This window comes from Macrobrachium nipponense, chromosome 14 (assembly GCF_015104395.2).
Source record: "Macrobrachium nipponense isolate FS-2020 chromosome 14, ASM1510439v2, whole genome shotgun sequence".
NCBI classification, from domain to species: Eukaryota; Metazoa; Arthropoda; class Malacostraca; order Decapoda; family Palaemonidae; genus Macrobrachium; species Macrobrachium nipponense.
The window spans coordinates 25,440,135-25,452,294 of record NC_087207.1 but is presented as its reverse complement, the minus strand read 5'-3'; the positions used below and the strand labels follow the sequence as shown (position 1 = coordinate 25,452,294).

At 46.6% G+C, this 12,160-nt stretch overlaps 1 protein-coding gene across 2 annotated transcripts in view; it reads right to left on the bottom strand.

Annotated features, from left to right (window-relative positions):
* Positions 1–7,201, bottom strand: part of LOC135226411 (uncharacterized) — a 55,708-nt gene extending 48,507 nt beyond the window's left edge. For both annotated transcript variants that reach the window (XM_064265934.1, XM_064265935.1), the window contains exon 1: positions 7,074–7,201. In XM_064265934.1, the coding sequence (XP_064122004.1) occupies positions 7,074–7,118 (45 nt within the window). In that variant the 5' untranslated portion in view covers positions 7,119–7,201. The remainder of the gene's footprint in view (positions 1–7,073) is intronic.
* Positions 7,202–12,160: the final 4,959 nt, after the last annotated feature.

Here is a 12,160-nt window from a genome sequence, read left to right as displayed (position 1 = left end):
CAAAGGGTTAATATTACGACAAAAGAGGTGCCTCCTGCAACCTCTTTCAGCACCCCAACAAAAAACACAATATAAAATATAGGGTAACATATAAAAAATTTACACAGGATAAGTTTCAGCTCCCTGCCCCAGCACCGAATCCGCCGATACGAAAGGACCCAAGGCGAAGCATTTATCATATTGTGATTTTTACATCACGTAGGTAGTGGTTTGCGAAAACCGATTGGCATCTCCAAAAAGTCGCCTCCATCAAGTTCCGCACAGACATATTTTTTTCTGAATGCAAGCGAAGTTGCGATGGCTCTCACCTCGTGAGCTTTCACTTTCAGTAGTTTAAAATGTTCTTCCTTACAAAGCAAAACATGTGCCTCTGTAATAAGGCTTCTCAGAAAAAAGGAAAGAGCATTCTTCGACATGGGCCGAGTGGGGTCCTTTACAGAGCACCAAAGCACATCTTGATTAGCCTTAAGTTGTTCCTTCCTCTTAAGGAAATACTTCATAATTCTCATAGGGCAAAGAGTTCTTTCAGGCTCTTCCCCTACTAGAAAAGATAACTACGAACTTCAAAGCTCCTGGGCCAAGGCCGTGATGGGTTTTCATTCTTTGTCAAGGAATTTGGAAGAAACGAACACACCATAGAATCTTCCTTAAACCCTCCATTGCCCTCAATAGCTTGGAGCTCACTCACTCTCTTAGCTGTAGCAAGGGCCAAAAGGAAGATAGCCTTCTTCGTCAGATCCTTGAAAGAGGGAGCTAAGCTAGGAGGTTCGAATCTAGACGATCCAAGGAATTGTAGAAACTACGTCTAGATTCCAGTTTGGTACCACATGAGGACGCTAATGGTTTCAAATGATCTAATAAGATCATGCAAGTCCTTATCATCGGATATCTTTAAGCCTCTATGCCGAAATACCGCCACACAGCCGCCCGCCAACATACTGCGGTATCCCTTAATAGTTGACACAACCAGATGACATTCTTCTTGAGGAAAATAAGGAAATCCGCAATTTGGGTCACAGAGGTACTGGAGAGGAAATGTTCTTCCTCTTGCACCAACGTCTGAAGACATCCCACTTTGACTGGTATACACGCAAGGTGGAAGGTCTCCTCTCGCTCTTGCGATTGCTTTAGCAGCTGTTGCTGAAAAGCCTTTCGCTCTGACCAAACTTTGGACAGTCTGAAGCCAGTCAGGACTGAGAGCGAGGAGATTTTTGTGGTACCTGTCGAAGTGGGGCTGTCTGAGTAGATCGCTCCTTAGCGGAGCGATCTTGGAAGGTCCACCAACCATTCCAGTACCTCTGTGAACCATTCTTGGGCCGGCCAAAGGGAGCGATTAAAGGAAGGTCATTCTCGTTAAATCGGACTCTACGAACTTCTTGATGGTTAGCCCCAGGATCTTGAAGGGGGGAAACGCGTAGACGTCGAGTCCGTTCCAGTCTAGAAGAAGAGCATCTATTACTAATGCCTCGGATCCGATATCGGAGAGCAGTAAGGATCCAGCCTCTTGTTCTTTGACGTGGCAAAGAGGTCTATGTGGTGGCCTGCCCATAACTTCCACAGGCTCTGGCATACATCCAGATGAAGGGTCCACTCTGTGGGAAGGACCTGATCTTTCCTGTGAGGAGATCTGCTCTTACATTCCTTTCTCCCTGCACGAACCTGGTGAGAAGCTTGATTCCTCTTTCTTCTGCCCACAGAAGAAGGTCTCTTGCTGTCTGGTTAACAGGGAGAAGGAATGCGTCCCCCCCTGTTTCCTGATATATGCCAGAGCTGTAGTGTTGTCCGCGTTGACCTGCACTTCAGAGCCAACCACACAGCCATCAACTCCTTTCTGTTGATGTGCCAGGCTACCTGGTCCCCCACCCAGGTACCTGACACTTCGCTGGTTCCCAGAGTTGCACCCCACCCGTGTCCGACGCGTCGGAGAACAACACCAGGTTGGGGGTCTGTGATTGAAGAGACAGTCCCTTCGCAAGAGGTTGGGATCTGTCCACCATAAGAGATGTTTCTTGATGTCCTGGATTAACGACAGGGAGAACGTCAAAATCCTGAGAAACGACGACTCCAATTCCGATGAAGAAAAATTGGAGCGGTCTCAGGTGCAACCTTCCTAGGGAAACGAATTGCTCCGCGAGGAGAGCGTCCCCAGCAGACTCATCACTCCCTCACTGTGCATACTTTCTTTCCCTAAGAAGGTTGTACTCTCTCGAATCCTCGGGCTATCCTTTCCTGCGAGGGAAAAGCCCGAAAACTCCGAGAGTTCATCTGTATCCCGAGATACACACACTCTTGCTCGGGAATTAGAGACGACTTCTTGAAATTGACGAGAAGTCCCAAAGCCTTCGTCAATTCTAAAGTTACTTGTAAGTCCTTCAAACAACGATCTTCTGAATTGGCCTTATTAGCCAATCGTCGAGGTACATGGATATCCTCACCCCTTTCAAATGAAGCCATTGAGCCACATTCCTCAAAATCCCCGTGAACACTTGAGGGGCCGTCGAGAGGCCGAAACACAGAGCCCTGAACTGAAAAATTTTCCCCCCCATCATGAATCTGAGAAACTTCCTCGAGGAAGGATGGATCGGTACGTGGAAGTAAGCGTCCTGTAAATCCAAGGAAAACCATCCAGTCCCTGGACCGAAGTGCTGCCAGCACTGATGTAGGCGTTTCCACGTGAACTTCTTCTTTTCTACGAAGAAGTTCAGGGCGCTTACATCCAACACCGGTCTCCATCCCCCTGAGGACTTCGGAACTAGGAAAAGGCGGTTGTAGAAGCCCGATGAATGATGGTCTGTCACTAGTTCGATAGCCCCCTTCTCCAGCATCTGATCTACTGCTAGATGGAGAGCTTGATTCATGATGGGGTCTCTGTACCTGGCCGTCAGTTCCCTTGGGATGGTCGTTCAAGGGAGGTCTTTCGACGAAAGGGATGAGGTAACCTCTCCCTCAAAATAGAAAGGGTCCAAGGATCCGCCCCTTTTTGGGCCCAGACTTCTGCAAACTCTAAGAGTCTGGCGCCCACCGTTGTTGAAGGACTTGCAAGTTATTTGGGGGCTTTAACAGACTTGGCGAAAGTCTTACCCCTTCTTGAAGGTCTACGACCTCTAAACGTAGAGGTTCTTGATGAAGACGCCCCTCGAAAGGGTTCTCGAACACTTGCTTTTTCCTTCTTAGCCTTGGTAGGGAAGGAAGGGCGAGGTTTTCTTGCCGACTGTGCCAAAAGGTCCTGGGGTGGCTTTGGCCGAAAAGTGATCTTGAAATGTCCTGCACTCAATGTTTAGGGAACAACTGAGCAGACAGAGGAGCAAACAGCAAAGAAGACCTCTGGGCATGGGAGACAGACTTCGTTAAGAAGGAACAATAACAAAACCGACCTCTTCTTCACGATCCCGGCCCCATACAGGGAGGCGATTTCACTCGCTCCGTCTCTTACCGACTTGTCCATACAAGACAAAACACACATAAGATCTTCTGGCGAAATTGACTCTGGCACTTCAATTTTCTTGGCTAGGACTCCCAACGACCAATCAAGGAAGTTAAATACTTCTAGCACTCTAAAACATGCCTTTGAGCATGTGATCCAATTCATTCATTGCCAAGTCGTCTTAGCAGAGTTAAGGGCAGTTCTCCTTGTCGAATCTACCAGCGCCGAAAAATCCGAATCAGCCGAAGACGGTGACCCAATCCTAAGGACTCTCCTGTTTCCGTACCAGAAACCAGCGCGTCCTGATAACTTCGAAGGAGGAAAAGCGAACATCGTTTCCCCGAATTCTTCTTTGGAAGCCATCCAGGAACCAAAACTCCTCAGTGCCTTCTTCATAGAAAGAGTTGGCTTCATCCTCCACACAAGAACAACTCTTCGCTGTCTTCGCCGTTGAAAAAGTGAGTGAGGAGAAGGAGGAGCCGTAGGAGAAAGGGAATCCCCAAAAACTTGCAAAAGTAGCTCTGTAAGCTTCTTGTAAGAAGACACAGCAGCAGAAGTGTTCGGTTCCTCATCCGGAAACCTTCTAGGACGTCTTGTCGAGGCGAGCGCGGAAGATCCTTAGGTGACGAAGGATCCTAGTAGGAGTTGAGCGAGAGGTTGGAGAACGCCCCTCTCTTAGAAGAGTTCACATCCCCTTGGAGAATGAAGAGAAGATCTGGGATGTCTACGATGAGACTCCCTCTTCGAGGTAGACGGAATCTCAGCCGAAGGAGAGGTAGGGCTCCTACTCCGAGAATCCTCCGAAATATCCCACAGGGCGCTTACGAGGAGGGGCGAGCGCCTACTATACTCTGCGCCTATCCCGAGGCGAGCGGCTGCCAGTTGAGAGAGCGCCTATCGAGAGCAGAGCCGCTTGCGCGGCTCTCCATACCTGTCCCAGTTGCGTACGATCAACGGAAGTTCGACTGGAAGGCGAAATGCGCCTACTAGGAGAAGGCTGCTTGTGAGACTCTTGACGTCTAACAAGAGGGTAACATTCAGGAGAAGGGCGCTTCAAAGCTAACGAGCGCCTACTTGGAGAAGGGTCGCTTCCGAGATTCCTGTTGTCTACCAAGAGACAAACGGTCAGGAGAAGTGCGCCTAGAAGCGGAGAGCGCCTACACGGAGAAGGGCGCTTGAAAGACTCTTGTTGTCTGCCCCGAGGAGAATAATCAGGAGTATGACGCCTTAAAAGAGACGAGCGCCTACTACTGGAGATCGATGTGCAGTAGGCTCTTGGTCGCCTACCTTGCGAGAGCGGCTAACAGCAGGCCGTCTATCATGCACACGACTCCTACCAGACTCTTGATGCCTGTCAGGAGAGAAGGTCACGTTCCGACACTCGAGGAGAGTGACATCTGGACGAAGAACGCCTACTTGCATAAGGGCGCCTTCTAGAATCTTGAGGCTGCTGAGGAGAAGTCTCACGCGAGGGAGTTGAAGAAATAGCGTGATGAGCAGGTGCAGTGCGCTTACCGGAAGCGGGAATCCAATCTGGAGAAAAAACTTCTTTCTCCATAGAGCGTCCTACCGATGTTTGGCGCCTTGAAGTCGAAAGAGAGCCAGGCGAGCGAGGGGCCGCTCACGGGCGAGACCCCTACCTTCTTCATACGAAACCATCCCCATATTGAAGGTGAACGCCTAAAACGAGGCGAACGATCCTCTGAAGAGCGGCGCCTAGATCTCTTGATCGGAAGAGAAACGTCCTTCTTCCTACGTGATCTAACTGCTAGAGAGTCTGCTAGCGCCGTGACCTGAGCTTGAAGTCCCGCGAGTACTCTCGTAGGCGAATCTTGTTGTTCTTCCTCGGAAGGCAGGCGCCGAGCGCGGAGCGCGAGAAGAAGAACGATCACAGGATTTCTTGGGTTTCTTCGCCTCCACCGACGATTCTTCCGGGAAAACCCAAATCCGTGGACTAGAAGCCAAAGGACTGCAGGGAGCCTTCCAAGCCCTCTTCAACGGGCGCGACGCATCCGGGGGAGAAGGTTCCAACCTCTCTTCGGAGAGGGAGACGACGAAGAGGAGAAGCATTGGCGTAGTAGCTCCTTCTTGTAGCGATCCGAGGCAGCCTGGAGCGTACTTCAGGATCTGCCGAGGGGACGCCTGACCGGTGGGGGTTTCTCCCTAGCCCTCTTGCGGCTTTCGACTTTCCTACTCCACTGGAACTGGGAGTCTGGAAGAGGTCTAGGCCTAGAGGCACTAAGGAGCCGGTCAGACGCACCTCCACAACACTGGGGACACTGCACTGATCACTAACACTCTCCTTACCTTCCAACTGACGAATCTTCTGATCCATAGAACGAATCGTGGCTCTCAGAGCTGCCGCCTCCGAAGGCGAATCTTCGGCTTCGGTGCGGGGAGCAGGGGCTGCAACTTGGGAAGAAGGTTCTAATTCTCGTTAGTATTAGGATCCACATCCAACTCACTCATTCTAGATCTACTAGAACTTCTAGAGGAAGCCTTACGCACTCTATCACGTTCCAACTTCCTAACATAAGAAGAGAGAGCCTTATATTCTTCTTCATTCAATCCCTTACATTCACTACAAGGGTTAGCAAAAGAACATTCATTCCCCTGCATTTCATGCAAACCGTGTGGGGGTCTACCGAAGCTTTCGGCAACCTCACCTTACATCCTTCATTCACGCAAACCCTAAACAAAACCAAAGTTTTAACTACCGAATCTAGGTCAGACATCGTTAAAGAAAATCAAAATCAAAATCAAACCGGTCTACAATCAGCGTATGCCAAGCCAAACAAAGCGAATACGTCACCAAAAAGAAGTCCAAATTAACTCCAGGCAAGCGAGAATCGAAAAACTATCGAGAGGAACCGACAACAGTTCTTATCGTTCCCGCGACAGAGAAAATCTGACAAGCTTACGGGAGTGGTTCGTACATCCGCCACCCAGCGGCGGGTAGGGAGACCACCATGACCTACCTGTCGCGTGTGCCGCGAGATTTGTTTGAAATTCTGTCGGAACGTCGGAGACTATAGCTAAGTATATCTCTGTCAGGGAAGTTCATGTACAAAATTGATGCTTTCATTATGAAAAAAGTTGTAGATAAATATAAACAACAAAATTAATATATTCAGTTTTTACATGTTTTGGACTGTAAAGGTACTTTGTAATTTCGGTTAGGTTGTGACCGTGTGATATCCAATAATCCTGGATTATCTCTCTTAATTTTTACCTTTTTGACAATTAACCATCTGGTATTCTTGATCTTGTTTTGTACCGGAGACCTTTCTCTCCAATTGTACTTCATTAACTCCTTGACAATGTCTGAGTAAAGACGAAAGCGCTTGGATTTCTGACTATCATTTTTCTGTGGATTGCTTATTTATGAAGTCATGTGCATCTACAGTGATTTTTTTAAGCATATTTAATACATATACATATATACGTGCATAAACTGTAGTCAGTGTAACTATAGCAAGTAACTAAAAATTAAAATACATAACACCTTATATGAAATGAAAAATAATGATGCACGAATTATCAATAAAGTGGTTTAACTAAAACTTAAGCTTATTTCAGACAAAAAAGGTTTATCAGGCCTTTAGTAATGAATGTACAAAAAAGTGAGCTGAGACCATTAGTAACTTACCAGATATCTCCTACTGTGATCTTTAGAAATCAAATGATTATACATTTCATCTTTAACACCTGACACAGCATATTTCTTGTTTGTGCACAACTACACGTGAAATAGGTTTCTTCTTTGATAATTTCTTTTGTACACAATTGTATCCCTGGAAAAGATCAAAATCTGCACATTTAGTGAAATAGCAGAGGCTAGAAAAGGCTGGGATCTCAAAGCTCGAGACAGTTTGGACACGTGATGACAGAAAAGCTCTCGTTTATTTCTCATTTTGAAGAGCAATACAGTGGCCTCTATTTCAGCTGGACAGTCATCTCACTTTAATTTTCTTAAAACCCATTTCTTGTGCTGAATATTTTCTCAATTCAGTATTTGCTTTCAATAAATAATGATGAAATTCTTTCAATTCTGATAATCACATACTAAAGAATTCATCTAACAAGCTAGTATTAAAATTTCTTGCTATTCTAGATAAGATTGGGGAAAATTTACTTTGAATTCTCATAAAGATGACTCAAGTTGAAATTAGCTATGTACTTCTTATCTGTCATATATGATTGAACAATATAGTTGAAAAATGTGCAAAAAAAGAACACAATAACCAATTTACAAACTTACCAAGAACTGGGTATTTTCCCCTGTCAATTTTATCTTCCAGACTGCCTGGTGGATATACACCTCGGGTTAGGGCATTCATAGGCTTCAGTTTTAGTTCGCCCTTTTCATTAGCCTGTTTTGAACCTAGAATATGCTGCCTTACCTGAAAATATGATATTTTTATTTTAAGATAAATTTTTAAATATACTTACCTGGCAGTTATATACATACCTATATTCTCTGATGTCATGACGTCACGACAGACTTTTCGAAACTCGCGGCAATCGCCGACTGTCGGTCAGATGATCGTTACCTGTACGCCCTCTAGATAGTTACCTGGAAACCTCAGATTTTCTCGCCCTCTAGTCTCCTGAGGGGAGGTGGGTGGGTTTCTAATTGTATATAACTGCCAGGTAAGTATATTTAAAAATTTATCTTAAAATAAAAATATCATTTTTAAATATGTAACTGACCTGGCAGTTATATACATAGCTGATTGACACCTTTGGAGGAGGGTCAGAGACAGCAACATTGTTGTAAAACAACTACTTGATAGGTAACTAAAGATTCTTACCTGCTAAGGAAGCTGACTTGACAAGTACTGCCTCTTTAGTCTGCTCTCCTTAGGAGCTCCAGCTAAGGGATGTAACCTGTGCTGCTGACGAGCTCAAAGGGGTTTGTCGACGGACCGTGACCTCTATGCGACAAAACCACCTATGCCCTTAGATATGGGCTTAAACAGGCAATAGACCACCTAACCATCCAATCCTTGCATACAAGAGATTGAAATAACACACATATACACTAGACTGTTGAAGGTTTCCCCTAACCTTCAACAGACAACCATAAAAACATCAAGGGCCTAACATGTAGGATTAGAGGTATCCACTCCTTCACCCATCACCGAGCCAGTGGCTACGAACAGTCCAAGGGTTCTGCAGTCTTCATAGACCGTTTCTATTTGTCTAAGATAGAAAGAAGAAAAGACGGAGCTGCTCCTCCAGTACGTTGCGTCTAAAATGGCTTTAGGGGGCCGATTCTTTCTAAATGCCATTGACGTCAAGACTGCTCAAACTTCATGGGCTTTTACCTTTAGAGGCTTGTATAAAGTTTCATTGCACTCAATGTGCTTCCTGAATCACACTTTCTAATAAAGAAGGAACCAAAGCGTTTCTTTGACATAGGCCTCTTGGGGTCTTTAACGAACACCATAAGTTGTCAAAAGTCCCCCTAACGTCCTTGCATTTCTGCAGGTAAACCTGTAATGCTCTTATCTGAACAAAGAGTCCTTTCACGTTCCTGACCTGCAAAGTCTCCAAGGCTGGGAATCGTAAAAGATCTAGGCCAAGGATTGGTTGGAGTCTTATTCTTGGCTAAGAAACTAAAGTGGTCGAACAAAACCGCTTTGGACCCTTCTAATTCCCACCCTTTTGTCCATAGCTTGAATCTCGCTTACTCTCCTTGCAGTAGCGAGCGCGACTAGAAAAAGTGTCTTCCTGGTTAAGTCTCTGAAAAAAGCTTTCCTGGATTGGTTTCAAACTTGCCAGACATCAAAAACCTTAATACTACATCCAGATTCATCCTGGTAGCTGTTCACCTTCTTTTGTTTCGTAGTATCAAAAGATCTAATTAGGTCGTGAAGATCCTGATCTTGACAAGTCCAGTCCTCTATGTCTAAAAGACTGACGCCAGCATGCTCCTATATCCTTAATCGTAGTCGTGGCTAGACCTACTTTAAGTTTTAAGTGAAGAAGGAAGTCTGCGATCTGGCTCACAGACGTGTTGGACAAGGCACCTTCTTCTCCTTACACCAGTTTCTAAATACCTCCCACTTCGACTGGTAGACGTTGATGGTCGAAGTCCTCCTCGATCTGGCGATAGCTTTAGCTGCCTCTCGCGAAAAGCCTCTAGTTCTAAGGAGTTTTTCGACAGTCGAAAGGCAGTTAGCTGTAGAGCGCGGGTATTCTTGTGATACCATTTGAAGTTGTCTGAGCAGATCTGGAAGCCACGGAAGGGTTCTTGGAACTTCCACTAGCCACTGCAACATCTCTGCGAACCAGTCTCGCATCGGCCAGTACGGGGTATCAGGGTCATTCTGGCTCCTTCGGACTGCGCGAACTTCTTTAATACTTTGTGTAGCACTTTGAAAGGAGGGAAGGCGTACAGATCCAGCCCTTTCCAGTTCATGAAGAACGCGTCTACTGCTACTGCTTGTGGGTCTGGAACCGGGGAGCAGAACGTCTGCATCCTTCTTGTCTTGTTGGTCGCAAACAAGTCTATGGAAGGCTGACCCCATAACTTCCATAGCATTTTGCATACCTCCAAGTTGAGAGTCCATTCTGTTGGCAGGACCTGGTTTTTCCTGCTCAAGAGGTCCGCTCTGACATTCAATTCTCCCTGTACAAATCTCGTTCGGAGGACGATATTTCTGTCCTTTTCCCATAGCAAAAGATTCTTGGCTGTCTCGTTCAGAGAAAAGGAGTGGGTGCTTCCTTGTTTCTTGACATACGCTAGAGCAGTCACGTTGTCCATGCTTATTTCCACTACTTTGCCTGACACACACTCCTCGAATGTCTGAAGAGCTAGAAAAGCTGCATCAGCTCTTTCTTGTTGATAGCCACGTCTTTTCGGTTTTGCGCCATCGCCCCAGAAATCTCTGTTCCCCAGTGTTGCTCCCCAGCCTAGGTCAGAAGCGTCTGAAAACAGTATTAGCTGTGGGTTCACTTGTTGAAGTGAGACTCCCTCTCCCAGCTTTGCTGGATCCAGCCACCACTTTAAATCTTTCTTGACCTCTGTTGAAATTGGGAAGGTGTCTGAAAGTCTTTGTTCCTTCCTTTTCCAATTCTTGTTGAGGTAAAATTGCAGAGGTCTGAGGTGCAGTCTTCCCAGCGAGACGAACTGTTCGATCAAGGAAATGGTCCCCAAAAGACTCATCCATTCCCTCGCCGAACATTGATGTCTCCCCAGGAATTCCTGCACCCGATTCAGGCATCGGTCTTGTCTCTCCTGGGAGGAGAAGCCCGAAAATCCTGAGAGTTCATCAGAACTCCTAAATAAATGATCGAACAAGAAGGCTCCAAGTGAGACTTTTCCATGTTCACCACTAACCTAGTTCCTGTACTAGGTTCAAGGTTATTTCCATGTCCTCAGACACTGTTTCTTGGAGTTGGCTCTGAGAAGCCAATCGTCTAGATAAAGTGAAATGCGGATCCCCCCTTCGTGCAGCCATTTGGCTACATTCGCCATAATAGCTGTGAATATTTGTGGTGCCGTGCTGAGCTCGAAGCACCGAGCCCTGAACTGGAATACTCTTCCTTCGAATAAGAACCTGAGGTACTTCTGAGAGCTCGGATGGGGACATGAAAATAAGCGTCCTGTAGGTCTAATGAGACCATCCAATCTCCCGGTCTTAACGCCGATAGCACTGATTGCGTTGTCTCCATCGTGACTTTTGTCTTCACGACGAAGGCGTTTAGGGCACTGACTTCCAGAACGGGTCTCCATCCTCCCGAGCTCTTGGGTACCAAGAACAGTCGATTGTAGAACCCCGGATTCTCTTGGGATGAAACAGGTTCTATTGCCTTTTTTAAGAGCATAAGCTCTACTTGTTCTTTCAACGCGAATCTCTTGTTGCTGTCCTTGTAATTTGCTGTTAAGTCGAGGGGATCTAAAACTATGGGAGGCTTGGTGTAAAACAGGATCTTGTAGCCCTCCCTGAGAATTTGAAGGGTCCAGTTGTCTGCCCCTCTGTCTCTCCAGGCTTCCCAAAACAAAGAAAAGCCTGGCTCCTATTTTGTGTCCTGGAGGAGACTGTGTTTTCATGGCCTCCGGTTTTTGGAAGGGGGCTTGCCACCTTTTCTGGAGGGCTTTCTAGTAGTTCCCGACGTACCTCGGGGTTGTTTTCCTCGAAAAAACTGTTGCGGCTGCTTCTCCTCTCTCGCTCTCTTGGCCGCAAACGAGGAAGCAAAACCCCACTGGCTGCCTTCGAGATTAGGTTCTGTGGTCTTCTGTGTCAGTGAAGTGGCAATATCTCTTATAATTTCTTGAGGGAAAAGAAATTTAGCAAAGGGGGGGGGGGCAACAAAAGCTCTGCTCTTTGTACTTGTGACCCCTTTAGCTGTAAAGGAGCAGAGGAGGGACCTTTTTCTTCACGATCCCTGCCGTGAAAATCGCTGCCACTTCATTCGTTCCATCCCGTAACGCCTTGTCCATACAAAACATCACGCTCAAAAGATTTGGTATGTCCGGTGAGTCCTTTTCTTCCACTTTCTTGGCGAGAGCACTCAGAGACCAGTCGAGAAAGTTCAGGACCTCAAAAACTCTAAACACGCCCTTCAGCAAATGATCAAACTCTTGCATCGACCACATGACCTTCGCTGCTGTTAAGGCGTGCCTACGATTGGCATCAACGCATACTGGAGAAATCTGCCTGAGAGGAGGCAGGTACTCCCAGGCCCAGGACTTCCCCAGTCTCGTACCAACACTAGATTTTGAGG